General features: G+C 32.7%; 2 protein-coding genes and 1 long non-coding RNA gene across 5 annotated transcripts in view; 2 read left to right on the top strand and 1 right to left on the bottom strand.

Annotated features, from left to right (window-relative positions):
* The first annotated feature begins 4882 nt into the window (after positions 1-4882).
* LOC128559146 (zinc finger MYM-type protein 1-like) lies at positions 4883-5596 on the top strand. The gene has a single exon (XM_053550329.1). The coding sequence runs from the start codon at positions 4883-4885 to the stop codon at positions 5594-5596; it is 714 nt and encodes a 237-aa protein (XP_053406304.1).
* Positions 5597-10581: 4985 nt separating this feature from the next.
* LOC128558944 (uncharacterized) lies at positions 10582-11350 on the bottom strand. Its single transcript, XR_008371973.1, has 2 exons — positions 11238-11350; positions 10582-10813 (listed from the first exon to the last, which is right to left on the bottom strand). It is a non-coding gene; the product is annotated as an uncharacterized LOC128558944 (long non-coding RNA).
* A 31-nt stretch (positions 11351-11381) lies between these two features.
* The window catches only part of LOC123565512 (uncharacterized), an 86157-nt gene continuing 81053 nt past the window's right edge, over positions 11382-16485 (top strand). Inside the window, exon 1 of one of the 3 annotated variants that reach the window (XM_053549354.1) lies at positions 11382-11456. Coding sequence is in view for 1 of the 3 variants with exons in the window: in XM_053549352.1 (XP_053405327.1) it covers positions 11852-11864 (13 nt within the window). In the remaining 2 variants the exon portion in view is untranslated. Of the gene's footprint in view, positions 11457-11567; positions 11663-11702; positions 11865-16485 lie in introns of those variants that run through there. The other 2 variants (XM_053549353.1, XM_053549352.1) reach the window with 2 other exon arrangements.

Consider the following 16485-nt stretch of genomic DNA (forward strand, 5'->3'; position numbering starts at 1 on the left):
TATCATAATATTTCAGGCGAAATTTGAGTTGGTTTGAAGAACTAATTAAAGTTTTTAATTGAGTGTTCAGTTATTGCATTTCGCATTTCGAAATTATATATTTCAATGTATATTTTCTACACACAAAAAAAATTGTTTCAGTCGTTATCAAGTTTATATTCTATAACAATGAAACGATTCCATTGATCGTGGAATTCAGTATTCTGTTCTTTATGCGAAATGCAACATCCAGGCCACACCACGAGGATGAACTCTCTTCATGGCCCATTACTTTTAATTATTTTAACAATTTTGAAAGTAATAAATAGTTACTTAAAAATGTCATACCTATACCTACAAAAGTACGAAAACATAAATTTTCTTTGTAATAAAAAATAACAAAAAAGTGGTTGTTGTTGCTATTAAATGACGCATTGTCTCTGATGCATGAAAATTTTAGAAAATTTGATAGATTGACGGAAAATAGTTAAAAAGCGATTAAGATCGGCAATTAAAACAATGTTATTTTTTTCAAAACAAAACAAAAGCGTAATACATGAATAATACATGAACATTGGAATAAAAATACATTAACATTGGAGTACAAATACATGAACAATGGATTACGAATACATTAACAATTGAATAAGAATACATGAACATTGGAATATGAATATGAATATGAATAAAAACACATGAACACAAGAATGTTGTTGCTATTATATGACGCACTGTCTCTGAAGCTAGAACATTTTAGAAAATTTGATAGCATGCTGGAAATTGGTTTAAATGCGATTAAAATGGGCGAGTAAAAATGTTGTCTTTTAAAAACAAAACACAAGCGTAATACATGAACATTATATTACAAATACATGAACATTTGAATATAAATGCATGAACATTGGAATATTAATGAATACAAATACATGAACATTTGGAATATGAAAAATACATGGACATTGGAGTACAAATAGATGAATAGTGAAATACAATATAAATAAATAAACATTGGAATATAGATACATGTACATTGAAACATAAATACAGGAACATTGGAATATAATTACATGAACATTGTAATATAAATAGGTTAACATTTCAATTTAAATACATGAACATTGGAATAAAAAATCTGGTCATTGGAATACAAATACATGAACATTTTAATATAAATGTATGAAAATTGGAATATAAATAAAAGTACATGAACATTGGAATATAAATACTTGAAAATTGGAATACATATACATGAACATTGGAATATAAATACATGAACATTGGAATACATATACATGAACATTGGAATATAAATACATGAACATTGGAATATAAATACTTGAACATTGGAATACATATACATGAACATTGGAATACAAATACATGAACATTGGAATATAAATACATGAACATCGGAATATAAATACATGAACATTGGAATACATATACATGAACATTGGAATATAAATAAATGAACATTGGAATATAGAAAATACATGAACATAGAAATACAACTACATAAACATTGAAAGATAAATAAATGAACATTTGAATATAAATACATGAAGACTGGACTACAACTAAAATACATGACAACTGGAATACAAATGAATGTACATTAGAATATAAATACACGAACATTAGATTATAATAAGAATTCATGATAATTGGAACTTAAATACACGAACATTAGAACACAGTATAAATAAATAAAAATTTGAATCTAGCTACATAAACATTGAAACATATATACAGGAATATTGCAATATATTTACAAGAACATTGTAATATAAATAGATTACCATTTGAATATAAATACATAAACATTGGAACATAAATACATTGTAAATGAACATAAGAACACCATATAAATAAATAAACATTTGAATATTGGTACATAAACATAAATTCAGGAACATTGAAATATAAATACACGAACATTGCAATATAAATAGATTAACATTTGAATATAAATACATAAGCATTGGAATATAAATACAGGAACTTTGGATTACAAATGCAGCGAACAGTTCAAGCTGTCAGTTACTTGCGGTATGTAAAGGTTGCAAACTGCACGGACTGCATGTGGTATTACACGTATTTTATGCATATATATATATCAAACTGTTGAATGACAATAACATAAACGAAAATCATCGTTCACTATATATTTCAAGACTATTACATGCAAATAAAATAGATAAAACGTTCAAGCAGTTAGTTACTTGCGGGATGTAACGGTAGCAGCTAGCACGGTCCGCATATCATAACTGAAATAGTGTTGCTAATAGACATAGTTCAAACTGTTCGTTATGTGTGGAATCAAATAAAACATTAGATACGGTCCTTGAAATACCCAAAATCAGCCCTATTGATCTTCAAATGTATGTTAGTAGTCAGTGGACAGTACATATGGACTGACTTACTTTTTGAATGATTAGACAATTGTGGGAGACGTGCGATTTTCTCAAAACAGCACTAGCTTAAAGTATAATGTATGTGGATTCTTATAGTTAATGTAAGAATATTGGGACTATTCAGACGATGGTTGATGATTACATTTTGTGTAGGTCCTATAAAACCATTTAAACATCTTCTAGGAAATGATCATTAATTTTACTTTAGAAAGATATAGCCTTGAATACTTATATTACAGTGCCATTTAATAGGTAAATATTTTATGTTTCATTTCTTGTCCATGTGTGTTTGTTTTGTAATTAAATAATTTCTCTTTTAGAAAGGTTTTCATGAAAAGTGATACTTAAATAAAATAAAATATTGTATCGTATCTTAACGTATTGCGCATCGTTCCAGCAGGGCTCCAGATAAGATGCGTATTAGCGTAAATTACGTATAGAAATAATGCAAATACGCATGTCTAATAATTTCTAAGCGTATAAAAACGTATATAAAATTACAGAAACGCACACAATGCTTTTTTAAAAACAAAATCTGAATCGTCTGGATGCGTTAGGTAACATAGCCGATCAGCCTTAATTCTCCCACATTGAACATAAACACGCATCGTATGATTTCTATAAACTTTGCGTGGGTTGAATTTTGCAGTCAGTAAACGGATAAATTAATGGAAGAAGAAGCTGTTACTGGTTTGTTTAGTTACTACTGATATTAAAAATGATTTTAATTCTTATTTTTCGAGAAATAAACAAATCGGCGAAACATTAAATTGTATTTTCTTGTAGTTTTTGAAATCGAAAGTAGATCGTCTATGTTTGGCGAAACGAAACAACTTTTTTATGAAAAGATTTAAATAAGAGGTAATTTAACCGTAAACTTCAATGTCAGATACTGCCCAAATTTCTGCTAAATGTCTTCGTATCATCACAATTTGTAAAATATATTGTTCAAACTGGAGAAAAGTGTAATCGTATCCGGATATAATATTTTGGGTAAATATCGAGCTGTGTTATGAAATTTTAAGAAAAAAACTAAAAACAATCTGAAACTGGTAGACTATACTGTCAGTACATCAATCATTAGCCGACTCAGGCCATTCAGGCCTTTGATTATTTAATTACTTAAGCTAAAATTTTCATTTTCTATTTATCCAGAAAACCCGTCTTAGAGTTATTCCTTACTGTACATCAATATACAACATAGATAAATACATTAATATAGTGTTGCCTACAATGTCATTCATATCAAAGAGCTATAAAAATAAATGTATTTTCAAGGCCGTCGCGGGCGGTTCGGCCGATCCGGCCATGGCCGGACCACTTTTTTTGGCCGAGCATTATATCGGCCGTACCTGTTTTTTTTTCGCATAAAATTTCAGCTTTTGCTGAAGTGCCGAAATATTCCCTTGCTAATTATCCGCAACGAGCGGTATCCGCCATGATTGCCCGCGGGGTGTGAAAACTTGGTGTCAAACGTATCGACCCTGCTTGTTGGGATTAATCATAATTAAAGGCTTATCTGATATATCTTTAATCCGGTATGATCTAAAGGGTGATTTTTTTTGTAATCTATAATAATTGCTTTGATTGAAAAAATAGTCGCATGTGTAAAAAGTTGGAAACAATTGTGTTTTTCATGGTATAATAAAACAAAACTAACCGAAAGCTAATTACTTCTAATTATTTTGAATAATCTTAAAATAATTGCTTTAAATCAAATAAAATGCCGACGTACATCTCAACTATAAAAAATGTAAACTTCGTTTCTATCTAGTAGTACTCTAAATTCTGAGACCGTATGCTTAACTTGTTGCTTAACGTATTGCTGCAAAAAAGACATACCTGAAATTCCAAATCAACCTAGGATATTTAAATTTCCGAAACGCACCTTTGGTCAGAAAAATCCAGTGAATAGAAGTTTTCAGCCTTCGTGGTTCGCCAATAGATCGTGGCTGCATTACGATGAAACTAATGACCTCGCTTAATGTCATGTGTGTATGGTTGCTCACAGAGACGGCAAGTTGTCAAGTTCGAATCTTGATAAAGGCTTCATTATTTAATAGATTTTCGAACTGGAAAGATGCTAGCGTATCGTTCAAAAAGCATGAGTCGTCCAGGTGCCATCATGAGTCGGTTGAGAAAGTGATAACGTTGCCAAAAGTGACTAAGAACATAGGTGAATCATTGTCGAATGCCCACGCGGAAGAAAAGAGTGATAATCGCGAGTGTTTAAGAAAGATCTTGTCAAATTTAAGGTTCCTCGGTCGTCAAGGATTACCTATTCGTGGTGATGGAGATGAGAATGATGGGAATTATATTCAGCTTCTGAAGCTTCGCGGCGAAGATGATTCGCGTGTGTTAGAATGGTTAAAACGAATGAATGAAAAGTACACTTGCGCAGATGTTCAAAATGAAATGATACAGATTATGGCGCTTTCAATACTGAGGGACGTAGCGAAGGATATTAGAAACTCAGTTTTTATTCTATCATGGCTGATGAAACTACGGATGTTTCAAACAGAGAACAGTTTGTGCTAGTTCTAAGACATGTCGATGATGATCTTATAGCCCATGAGTTGTTTTTTGGATTGTATAAAGTAGACTCCATTGATTCGGATATCCTAACAAAGATAATTGAAGACTGTCTTCTTCGTATGAATCTGTCTGTGAACAATTGCCGTGGTCAGTGTTACGACGGAGCAAGCAATATGTCTGGTGCTAAGAACGGTGTCGCAAAGAAAATCAGTGACAAAGAACAAACAGCAGTTTACACACACTGCTATGGACATGCTTTAAATTTAGCTGTTGGAGATACTGTTAAACGGTCCAAAATCATGCGCGACGCTTTGGATACAACGTATGAAATGTCAAAGCTTGTGAAATTTTCGCCAAAACGGGATAGTTTGTTTGAAAGATTGAAACAGGAGCTTGCTCCTGAAACACCGGGGTTCAGAACATTGTGTCCGACGCGTTGGACTGTAAGGGCAAACAACCTGCAAAGTGTTGTGGATAATTATGAAGTGCTGCAGGATCTTTTGGGGGAATCTTATTCATCAGTAAAGGAAACTGATACGGGAGCTAGGAATAAAGGTGTAGACGCGCAGATGAAATCTTTTGACTTTCTGTTTGGTGTTATGCTAGGACAGTCAGTTTTGGCTCACACGGACAATTTAAGTAAAGCGCTACAGCATCAAGATCTCTGAGCATCAGAAGGCCAAGCTATGGCTCAGTTGACACTTGAAACGTTGACAAAACTGAGAAGTGATGAAAGTTTCAGTGAATTCTATGAGAATGTGAAAGAAAAGGCAGAAACTGTTGATGTGAATGAACCATCAAAACCTCCCATGCGATCAATCTATTCAGAAGTTGTGACGCTCGTCAAAATTTTATTAGTAATTCCAGCAACAAATGCTACCAGTGAAAGGACATTTTCTGCTCTGCGAAGAATAAAAACATATTTTTGGAGCTCTATGACACAGACTAGACTCAACAGTCTCATGACTATGCATGTGCATAAGCATAGAACAGACACTCTCGATTTGACCTCTATTGCAAATGAGTTCACTGCTAGGAATGAAAAACGTAGATGTGTTTTCGGTAAATTTTAAACGTTGAACCATGAGCTCAGTTAAACATGTAATATGATAAGAGGGTTCATGCGAACCTTGTATAATATCTGTTAACTATTGCATAATTATATAATGTTGTGTGTTGAAAAGTATTATAATAAGTGACTATGACCTCGGGCAAATGTAATGCTGAATTCAGCAGCTCAGTCAGGTTTATGTATGCATTAACGATTAAACAAATACTATGTCTATAGTTGTATTGTTTTATATAAAAAGAACAAGCAAAGAAGAGAAATTAAAGAAAGACAACAAAATAAATTTAAAAAAAGAACAACTATAGCGGGGATATCTGTATCAGACTTTATCGTTGCATAAACTTTGATGCCACCGCCTGATGAGACTCACAGAGGGGTCGAAATAGTTGTTTTCTTTTGTACATACTGGCTGACACTCAGAAGTGAAATACATCAACATTCACTGGGCAAATGTTGGATAGTTATCCTTGAAAACTGTTATAAAATGGACTGAAAATCTTAATGGAAAATGCTTTCAAGATGCAAGGAAAACGCACTTACGGACATCCCAAATCTTAAAATTTTCTCTGGGGAGACCCCAAACCGACTTACGAGAGGGGGAAAAACCCCTCTCCTGCTTTCCCACCTCTCCTGCCTTCGGCACTCGCGGAACGCCTTCGACGTCCTATGACCGGACCACTTTTTTGAAGCCGGCGACGGCCCTGATTTTTAGTTCTTTGTTCATATCAAAGAGATTGCAACATATAAAAATGACTTCTACTATAATAAAGCAATACATAATTTTAAAACATGCTCATATTTACTATTATCGGTATTAGCCAACCATTAAAATTCAATCATTATTATCTAAAATCTAGCAATTAGACATAAAGGTACTTAGGCAGTTCCATTTAAAAGTTTTAAACAGTAAACAAGAGATGGAAAACTTTATTAAACGTAGACAATATATCATTAAACAGCCGATAACCAGATTTTCTTTCCACGTCAACAGTCATGATATGCCATTTTAACACACATATAATATGTATGTATATATATTCTCTTGGAATAATTTTATCACTTTATACTAGTTTGAACCAATGTTTTATTATTCTTGCATACATTGTTATAAACAAGATAATGAGCAACATTGGTATTTTTCTTCTCAATCCCAAAATAAGGAACTATTATATTTGTAATTCCATTTAATAAATACTGTTCAAACCGATAAACTGGGTTGAAATAAAGACTTACCTCACAGTAGATGCAGAAGTCTTCGCAATTATCCGAACACACATAACAAGGATATTTTGCCATTATAGATACTTGGATAATTCAATGAATACTAAAGAAGGCACACTATAAAGGATATATATCTAGCATGTAGTTTCCAGAGATGGAAGAGGGATTATAACTGAGATTTAAAGTATATATATACCAAGGAGTTATGACAAGTGGAACGAGCTCGAGATAATTGATAATACCTCATGCAGTCGCACGCTGCTTTTTCCTTCGAAATCCTTTTAGATCAATCTTTGCAGACATCTAATTATCGCCATTTAACATGTGATTGATACATCATGTGTGGTAACGGCTCTTGTTTTAAAGAAATGTATAGATCTGATAACTTGTGAAGGGTGGCATGTGCGCACGTAACTCTGTTTGAAACCAGTTTTACATTCGTATACGCATTGCGGGGGTTGATCTGTTGAATTTTTCTTCTTTTAATCAATATATCTTCTTCCACTTTTCAGTGACTGACAAAACAACTATCTATGTATATACGCAGAAAATAATGAGCAATGTCATTATAACATTTAAAATAAAACGATTCCCCATTGAACCAAAGAAGTATAAAATACTTTATTTTTTTATAGCTCTTTGATTGAACACAACTTATCAAAAGACGGAATACAAGTATCATGTCAGGGAATATATATCACTTCATATGTACAAGTCTATATAAGTACCGCGCAGTATTATGGCGTTTTTATTTATTTTGCATTTAATTTATATACTTTGTGTAAGTTTGTTCTTCTCTGCATTAGATCATATTAAAGATGAAGTGTATTTAAATATGATTACGTATTAACGGTGATATATATACGTTGCGTATTGACTTAAATGTCTGCTATTGTTTTGTGAAGAATTGTAGACATTCATAATATATCACAACATTTTATGGCACACATTTTGGCGGGAAACAGAACTGACGAAATATTTCTTCACATTCTTTTTTCCTCTCAGAAGAAAGTCATCCAAGTTGAAAAATAATTGTAAAAATATCACTCGAATGAGCGAATAAGAAATACAAAAAAAAACGATGACATTTGTATTATTTGCGAGGATACCGAATAAATCGTGTTTATTGGGGCCACATAATTGGGACGTGTGCCCGTGCTCAGTTGACACAGTTGGAAACAATTAGCGCAATTCGAACAGCGGAGTTTAATCTGGTTAGTTCAGTTATTATTGGATGTTCTGATTAATTATGTTATATCATTGTCTTAAAGGGATAATTAACACCAATTTATCACTGATTATCAGATTAACAGGGTTTTTTTTTTTGGCAAAAACTAACAAAAAATCCACTTATAGCAAAAATAGCGCGGCATTTGTTTATCTTTTACTTTATTTACATGATTGCTGTTTTTTTTTTTTTTTCTTTTTTTCTCATATCGTTAAGCTATCTACACAGAAAAATGATAAAACTATTTAATGTCTTCAAAGCGCACCATGAAAGAATCTTTTCCCCCTATTTTCACATATGATGTTTAATAGCACAAAAAGATCGGTGTTTGTTTATTATTCCATTTATTTAAATGTTGTTGTTTTTTCTTGAACACAGTAACCGACTCATATACACGATAACTGACCATGACATATCAAAGTTTAAGTTATTAAATGTGTTCAATGCGTGTCATTAAAGAATTTTTTTCGCTATCGAAGATAATAGGAAAAAGGGCAGCATTTCGTCACCTCAACGATTAAAGTAGGTAACAGCATTGACTTAAAGAAAGACTTTTGCGCTAAGGTGATGATTTACTGACAAGGTTATTTCTTTCATATTGTAAATAATGCTCGTATACGATATTTGAGCTATATATATATATATATATAACTGATAATATATCATTGATACAACTTGGGTGAATTATTTCATATAAATAGCTTATAAAAATGCTTTAATGAATTGACGATTAAGAAATATTACATCTCGGTCTTCGGTCTATTCCGCGCACACGCGAATATGAGATTCTGACTGCTGGAGTGAATTCATTTAGATATCTGAGTGTTTTAATTCAATCCAAAATTTGCCTTAAATATTATGATAATACATATTACAGTGTGATGATAAATAATAATTCATTTTATTCATAGGTGATATTTTTACATCTTATATTCGGTCTTTACCGCACATACACGAATATGACATTGATCAATACAGCTTGAGTGAATGATTTAAAATAAATACATTATTAGTGCTTCAAATCAACCCAAATTTCGCCTGATATATAATGATGATATATATTGCAGTTTGGTTTAAAAAAAATAATTCATAAATACATCTCATAATCGGTCTTTGTTGCGCATACATGAATATGAGATTCTCACTGCTGGAGTGAATTATTTCAATTAAGTACCTTATCCGTTCTTCAAATGAACCCAAATTTCGCCTGAAATATTATGATAATATATACAGTTTAATATGAAAAACAATACATTTAATTCATAGATTTAAACAGTACATCTCATATTCGGTCTTAACCACGCATACACGAATATGACATTGAATCAGCTTGAATGAATTATTTCAAATAAATACATTGTTACTGCGCCAGATCAACCCGAATTTCGCCTGAAATATAATGATAATATATATTACAGTCTGGTATAAAACAAATATTTTGATTTATAAATACAAAGAATACATCTCAAATTCGGTCTTTGCTGCGCATACACGAATATGAGATTCTCACTGCTGGAATGAAATTATTTCAATTAAGTACCTTATCTGTTCTTCAAATGAACCCAAATTTCGCCTGCAATATCATGATAATATATATTACAGTTTAATATGAAAAACAATACATTTAATTCATAGATTTAAAAAGTACATCTTATATTCGGTCTTAACCATGTATAAACAAATATGACATTGATACAGCTTGAATGAATTATTTCATATTAATACATTTTAGTGCTTCAAATCAACCCAAATTTTGCCTGAACTATAATGATAATATACATAAAAGTTTTGTATAAAAAATAATTCATTTATATCAAAATAAAAATATTTATATCTCATATTCAGTCATTATCCGCATACACGAATATGAGATTCTTAGCGCTCGGGTGAATTATTGTAATTAAATACCGAAAAAATGCTTCAAATCCACCCAAATTTCGCCTGAAATATCTTATTAATATGTTTTATTGTTTGATATTAACAAAAAATAATTAAGTTCACAAATAAAAAAAATATATCTCATATTCGGTATTTAATCTCATATTCGCGAATATGACTCATATTCGGTAATAAGTCATACCGCACCCTGGGTAGGTGGCATCAAAAGTTTAAATGTTAGGAAAGGGCTATAACCCAAAACATTAGAGTCAGTGTACCCGGTTTCGCACTGTACGCGGTTTCGCACACCCAGCAAATTCATGTGCTTTGTGAGAATAAAGCAGAAAATTCAACAATTCTTTGTTATTATTTCACAAAATTGAGTTATTCCCTACATAAATTGACACAAGGGGTTCATCCCCGCTTTAGCCTCGTTCTGGTAGGTGCAGACGAAAACAATAACAATACTAATGGAGACCAGTAGGTTAGCTGAAAAATATTAAATTTTATGAAAATAATGACTAAGCAAACAACAACAAGGTGTAAAATAAATTGAAAAATCACTTTTCCTTCATACATGTAGGTATTTACCTATTACTTTACCGAAATGAAAAATATTTCAACAGATATTGAAGTTCTCCCAACCTGCAAAATGACTTCAACTTGATTGTTTGCTTTACGTTTTTATTAAAACAGAGAATTTAATCGAATGACAAGACTTGTTGGGGTCTTTTGTGATTCAGCAGCTTCTATTGTTTATTTTTGTTTCATGTATTCAGCTGTTTTAGCCTTTTCTGCTTTAAGCAGTAAAAACAGGGTTTGGTCCCTATATTTCACTTTCATAACTGCTTTTTAATTTCACTTTCAGATGTTTTATTGGAAAATACATGTTTAAATTGAATAGAATACATACTTAAAAAGTTAATTGAAATTTTTCTTTTGGGTAAATGCATTACTATCACTGAATTCTATAAATAGCATGGTGTGCGAAACCGGGTACACTTAAATGCAAAAACTGGTCAAAATATGTTATCTGAATCAAGTTCACCAAGAGGTATGACGTCATTGAAGTGGGAAAGGAAAGTAAGCGTGTTTTAAACCAAAATAAGTGTATTTATTAAAGCATGTAGAGGTAAATTCAAATTTAATCATTTTTGACTAAATAGGAAAGTATTCTTAGGAAATGTGTGCGAAACCGGGTACACTGACTCTACAATGAAAGTCTATGGGAAAACTGTTACTTCCCTTTGACCTGCAATGTTTTACAATACGGAAATTTTGGTTTCCGGGGAAAACAGTTTTCCAGCCAGATTCCCGGAAAGTCTGGTTGTACATGTTGTGTGTTAGTAAACATTTTACGTCAGAACTGCTAGTTCGTTAACAAATACCGATGGACAATTTGTTGTGGGAGGCTAGAACTAAACTTAGTACAAAATCTGTTTTCAAATCTGACCACCTTATGTATTAAAACGAAAATAAATCTGTACATATTTTCAGCATACATAAAAGTAGTACGATGTGCGGACAATGATTTTTCTAGGTATGGTGTACCAAACTGCCTAAAATTGTAAGACAAGTCTCAGACTTAATCAGGCTGGTAACATTGCCCATCGGGCTTTAGACATAAAAACTAATGTTTCTTGAAAAATAATGAAGATATTTCTTTCAAACTTGATCCATTAATTAAGCATAACATATGACACATACGGATACAGGCTGACTCGGACCATGGCTGATTCGGCCCAAATTTACTTGGTTTATTCGGCCCAATTTTTTTAAGTTTTCCTGACACTAATATCACAAGTAAAAATAGCATTTATAAGTATGAAGTTTAATTTCTGATGCAAAGAATAATTAAAATGCTTATTTAGATGCATAAATGATGCATTTAGCTTGTCAAAGTTCTTACCTGCTTATACGTAGTATATTTTATGTCCTTACTTCAAGTTAATCCATATAATCAACATTATTTCTTGAACACTGCTAAATTATCCAAAATATATGGCCATTATTGACTCTTAACCCTTTACTCCATAGATACTCCTTTTAACGCATCTATGCATTACTCCATAGATACTCCTTTTAACGCATCTATGCATTACTCCATAGATACTCCTTTTATCGCATTCTACTACACTGATAGTTTAAATGCAAAATACCAATAACATATATTGGCAATGTAGCCCACAAAAGCATATTTGTGAAGTTTAAACTGTTAATAAAAGATCAGTTTCAGAAAAACTTGTGGTTATAATTGTAATTTATTGATAATTATCACTTTTAATTCAGGTGGCATTTTCTCAAAATCACACTGACTTTATATATATTAGGACAGCTATTGATGGATGGAAAAGTACATAGGTGACCCAAAAACAAGTTATTATTTGCATTCTATCATTCAACTATGGCAAATTATGTAAAAGTGAGACATAAGATTGGTGTAATAAAAGGTGTGGTTACCATAACAACCATTAAAATCCATAGATCACTTGTCAGCATTATGGAATTTATGCTAATTGACCTGGGCCCCTTATGGAAGTGTGTTTATTGTGCACAGCTGTCAAAACAAAGCAATTAGGGTGTTGTTTGCATCATTATTTATGATGTGGATCAACAAATTTTATAGAAAGTGTCTTTGATCAGTGCTTCTTATCAAAATATTATGTAATTACTTAATTTTATGATCTATGAAGTTCTGTAAGTTTGGTAGGGGTGTAGATTTTAATGATTAATAAAATGGGTTGGCTTATTTTGAAAATCACTTAATATAGACCTTTTAGTCTTTCATTTACCTTCAATTAATAAAATTGTGCATTTGTAACAGTAAAAATATTTCTTTTCTGTTGTATTACATGCATAAAGCAGCTAAATTATAATAATATTCTAAGGTCTTAGGTTTGTAGCTTTCTATTGTGAAAAATATTTATCACAAAATTATGAAAAATATACCATCAGAAAGGAAATTTAATTCTAAAAATAAATTGTGTTGGACACTTAATGGTTAAAACAAGTATTCATAGACTAATTTTGATCTGAGTAACACAGGTATAAATTTTGCATTTTTCTCCAATAACCTGTATGGAGATAGTGTACAGATAAAGCAAATGAGTGTATTGGGTATCAATAATCAATACTATTGTATCTATATGGAGTTAAGGGTTAAATAAACGTTTGTGGTCCGAATCAGCCAAAATATATGCACGCCTCACCTGCGTTCTAGCTGCCAGTAAGTAACCCCGACGGCTAGCAAATCCTTGAAGGAGATTGTTAAGTCCAAATAATAGGACGTTTTGGAACCGCAGTGATAACTTTTGACTGTTGCTGACCCCTTGTGTCCAAACTTATTCTGCATATTTCTGTTAAGAAATCCCAATGAAATCTGTTGGGAACGTTTTTGGTATATGTACAATGTATTTATAATGATTACATCTCTGATAATTAATCTAAGTTGACATTAAAGCTTGAAGTTACCTCGCTGACATTTTTGCATGTATATTTTGTGTTTAGTTTCTGCAATTTAGTGTCATTGGCAGTCCGCTGTGCAGTCCAAATAAAAAGATGTTGCGGGACAGCATGATAACTTTTGACTGTGGCCGTCTCTGTCACATCTAAACTTATTCTACATACATCTTATTAGGAAATCCCCAATGAAATCCATTGGGAACGTTTTCTGGTACATGTACAAAGTATTGGTGATGATTAGATCTCTGATAGTGAATTTATGTTGACAAAAACTTTGTTTGCTGACGTTTGATGAATGTATATTTTGTGTTTTGTTTCTGCAATTTAGTGGCATCTTCAGTCTACTGTATCAAGGTAGATTCTCCTCGCACTTGTCAAGATTTAAGTCTCTTATTTAAAAATATGACTTAAACTCAACCCATTTGAAGTTTCTACATGAATATTAATGTTTCAGTAGAGCAAGTAAGTCTGACCAGTATGTTATGACATTTCAGATTTTTTAATGTCTTTTAATGTTTTTGTTTTCCTAACAGTAAAATGCAGATATGGGTAAGGCTTAGAGGGATGACAACTATAAAATATCAGATCATAAAATAAGTCATGAGTAAGGCTATCCGCTGTGTCAGGGTAGATATCTTCTCGCACCTGTTTACACATATTTCTGAAGTCTTTTTAGCTCACCTGAGCCAAAGGTTTATGGTGAGCTTTTGTGACCGCCCAGTGTCCGTCGTCAGTTGTCAGTCCGTCAACATTTTCTAAACAAATCTTCTTGAAAACCACTGGGCAGAATTACACCAAACTTCACAGGAATGATCCTTGGGTGGTCCCCTTTCAAAATTGTTGAAAGAATTTAATTCCATGCAGAACTCTGGTTGCCATGGCAACCGAAAGGAAAAACTTTAAAAATCTTCTTGTCCAAAACCGCAAAGCGTAGAGCCTTGATATATGGCATGTGACATCGTCTAATGGTTCTCTATGAAGATTGTTCAGATTATGCCCCTGGGTTGAAAAGAGGCCCCGCCCCGGGGGTCACAAGTTTTACATAGACCTATTCAGGAAAAAACTTTAAAAATCTTCTTGTCTAAAACCACAGGACCTAGGTATGTAGTATTGCCTTATGGTCCTCTACAAAAATTGTTCAAATTATAACCCTGGTGTGAAAAGAGGCCCTGGCCTGGGGGTGGGGGTGGGGAGGAGGGGTCTCAAGTTTTACATAGACTTACATAGGAAAAAACTTTAAAATTCGTCTTGCCTGAAACTGCAAGGCTTAGGTTTTTGATATTTGGTATGTTGCATTGCCTTGTGGTCATCTACCAAAAATTGTTCAGATTATGCCCAGGACTTGAGCTAGGGAGCGACTTGAGCGAAATAGTCGCTTTGTAGCTCCCCACTTCGCTCTTATCTAATATCAAAGCGAAATTCAAGTCGCCCAATTTTTTTATCCACACTCCTCCAGTTATCCGCTATCAGCCTGTTGACACTTGACTGGAATACACGATGGCATAATTTAAGCTCCGCCTACTTCAGATTACAGAGAAGTGCGAAGGTGACACTTGTTTTGTAAACTGACTGTTGATAAACAAAGCAGTAGGGATTTATATTATTTTAGCTTACACTTCTTTTTTGACCATTAGAAAGTATCTTACCGTGTTTGGCTCCAGTAATTTCCTTAAATCCACTTAATTTTACTCGCATTTTTTAAAACCCAAACTTTAGAAACATAATATTATCACTGACACTTTCTGTGACTAAAATAACATAACTGAAATTTACGCAAATTTTTGACACCTGCCATTAGAAACTAGGTAGATATCTAAAACCTGTTTGATAACTGTTTCTTTTAACGTGTGCCGACACCAGCAGATCAAAGATGTGTATTCCATGTGATGTCATAGTGATATCACTGCTATTGACATGTATTTAATTCACATACTTGTTGTTTAAAGTGACTGACTTTGAGTGCATTAGCACTGGGAGCTTGATTTTTTTTTTTCCCTGATACGGAATTAACTTTTTTTAATTGTATTCATATTTAAAGAGTTTTCTCGGTTTGGACAAACATTGCAAGAGTGAAAAAAAAACTTGAATTTGCAGTTTAATCACAATTTAGATTCACAAGGTTAAAAATGACAAGAAAACAGAATCACTGACATTTTCAGTGAATTTCTTATTTACTTTAAGGTAATAGACTTTGTAAACAAAGACAGGGAATAATAAAAATAGTAACATTATATTAAGCATATTAGTTCCTTTTTCAGCTTGCATGTCATGGTGCTAAAATCTTTCCACGTTTTCCCTAAAATCTCGCCACTTCTCCCTAAAATCTCTCCACTTCTCCCTAATCTTACCTGAGGGAGAAGTGACTTCTCTCTAAAATCTTAGCCTAGCTTAAGCCCTGATGCCCCTGGGGTTAAAAGAGGCCCTGCCCTGAGGGTCCCAAATTTAACATATAGACTTCTATAGGGAAAAAAATCTTCTTGTCTGAAAGTTCAAGGCCCTGGCCTTTGATATTTGGTATGTAGCAAAACTGACTTTCAGTGACCATGAATGTGCCCTATTGACCTACTTTCTAAAATTTTAGCATCAGTTTGCCATTTTAAACATGTGGCTCATATTACTCAGGCGAGCGATTCAGGGTCATCATGACCCTCTTGTTTTTATTTTTTAACGTCTTCCTTTTCCTAACAGTAAAATGCAGA

The sequence above is a fragment of the Mercenaria mercenaria genome, chromosome 8 (genome assembly GCF_021730395.1).
Source record: "Mercenaria mercenaria strain notata chromosome 8, MADL_Memer_1, whole genome shotgun sequence".
Classification (NCBI taxonomy): Eukaryota; Metazoa; Mollusca; class Bivalvia; order Venerida; family Veneridae; genus Mercenaria; species Mercenaria mercenaria.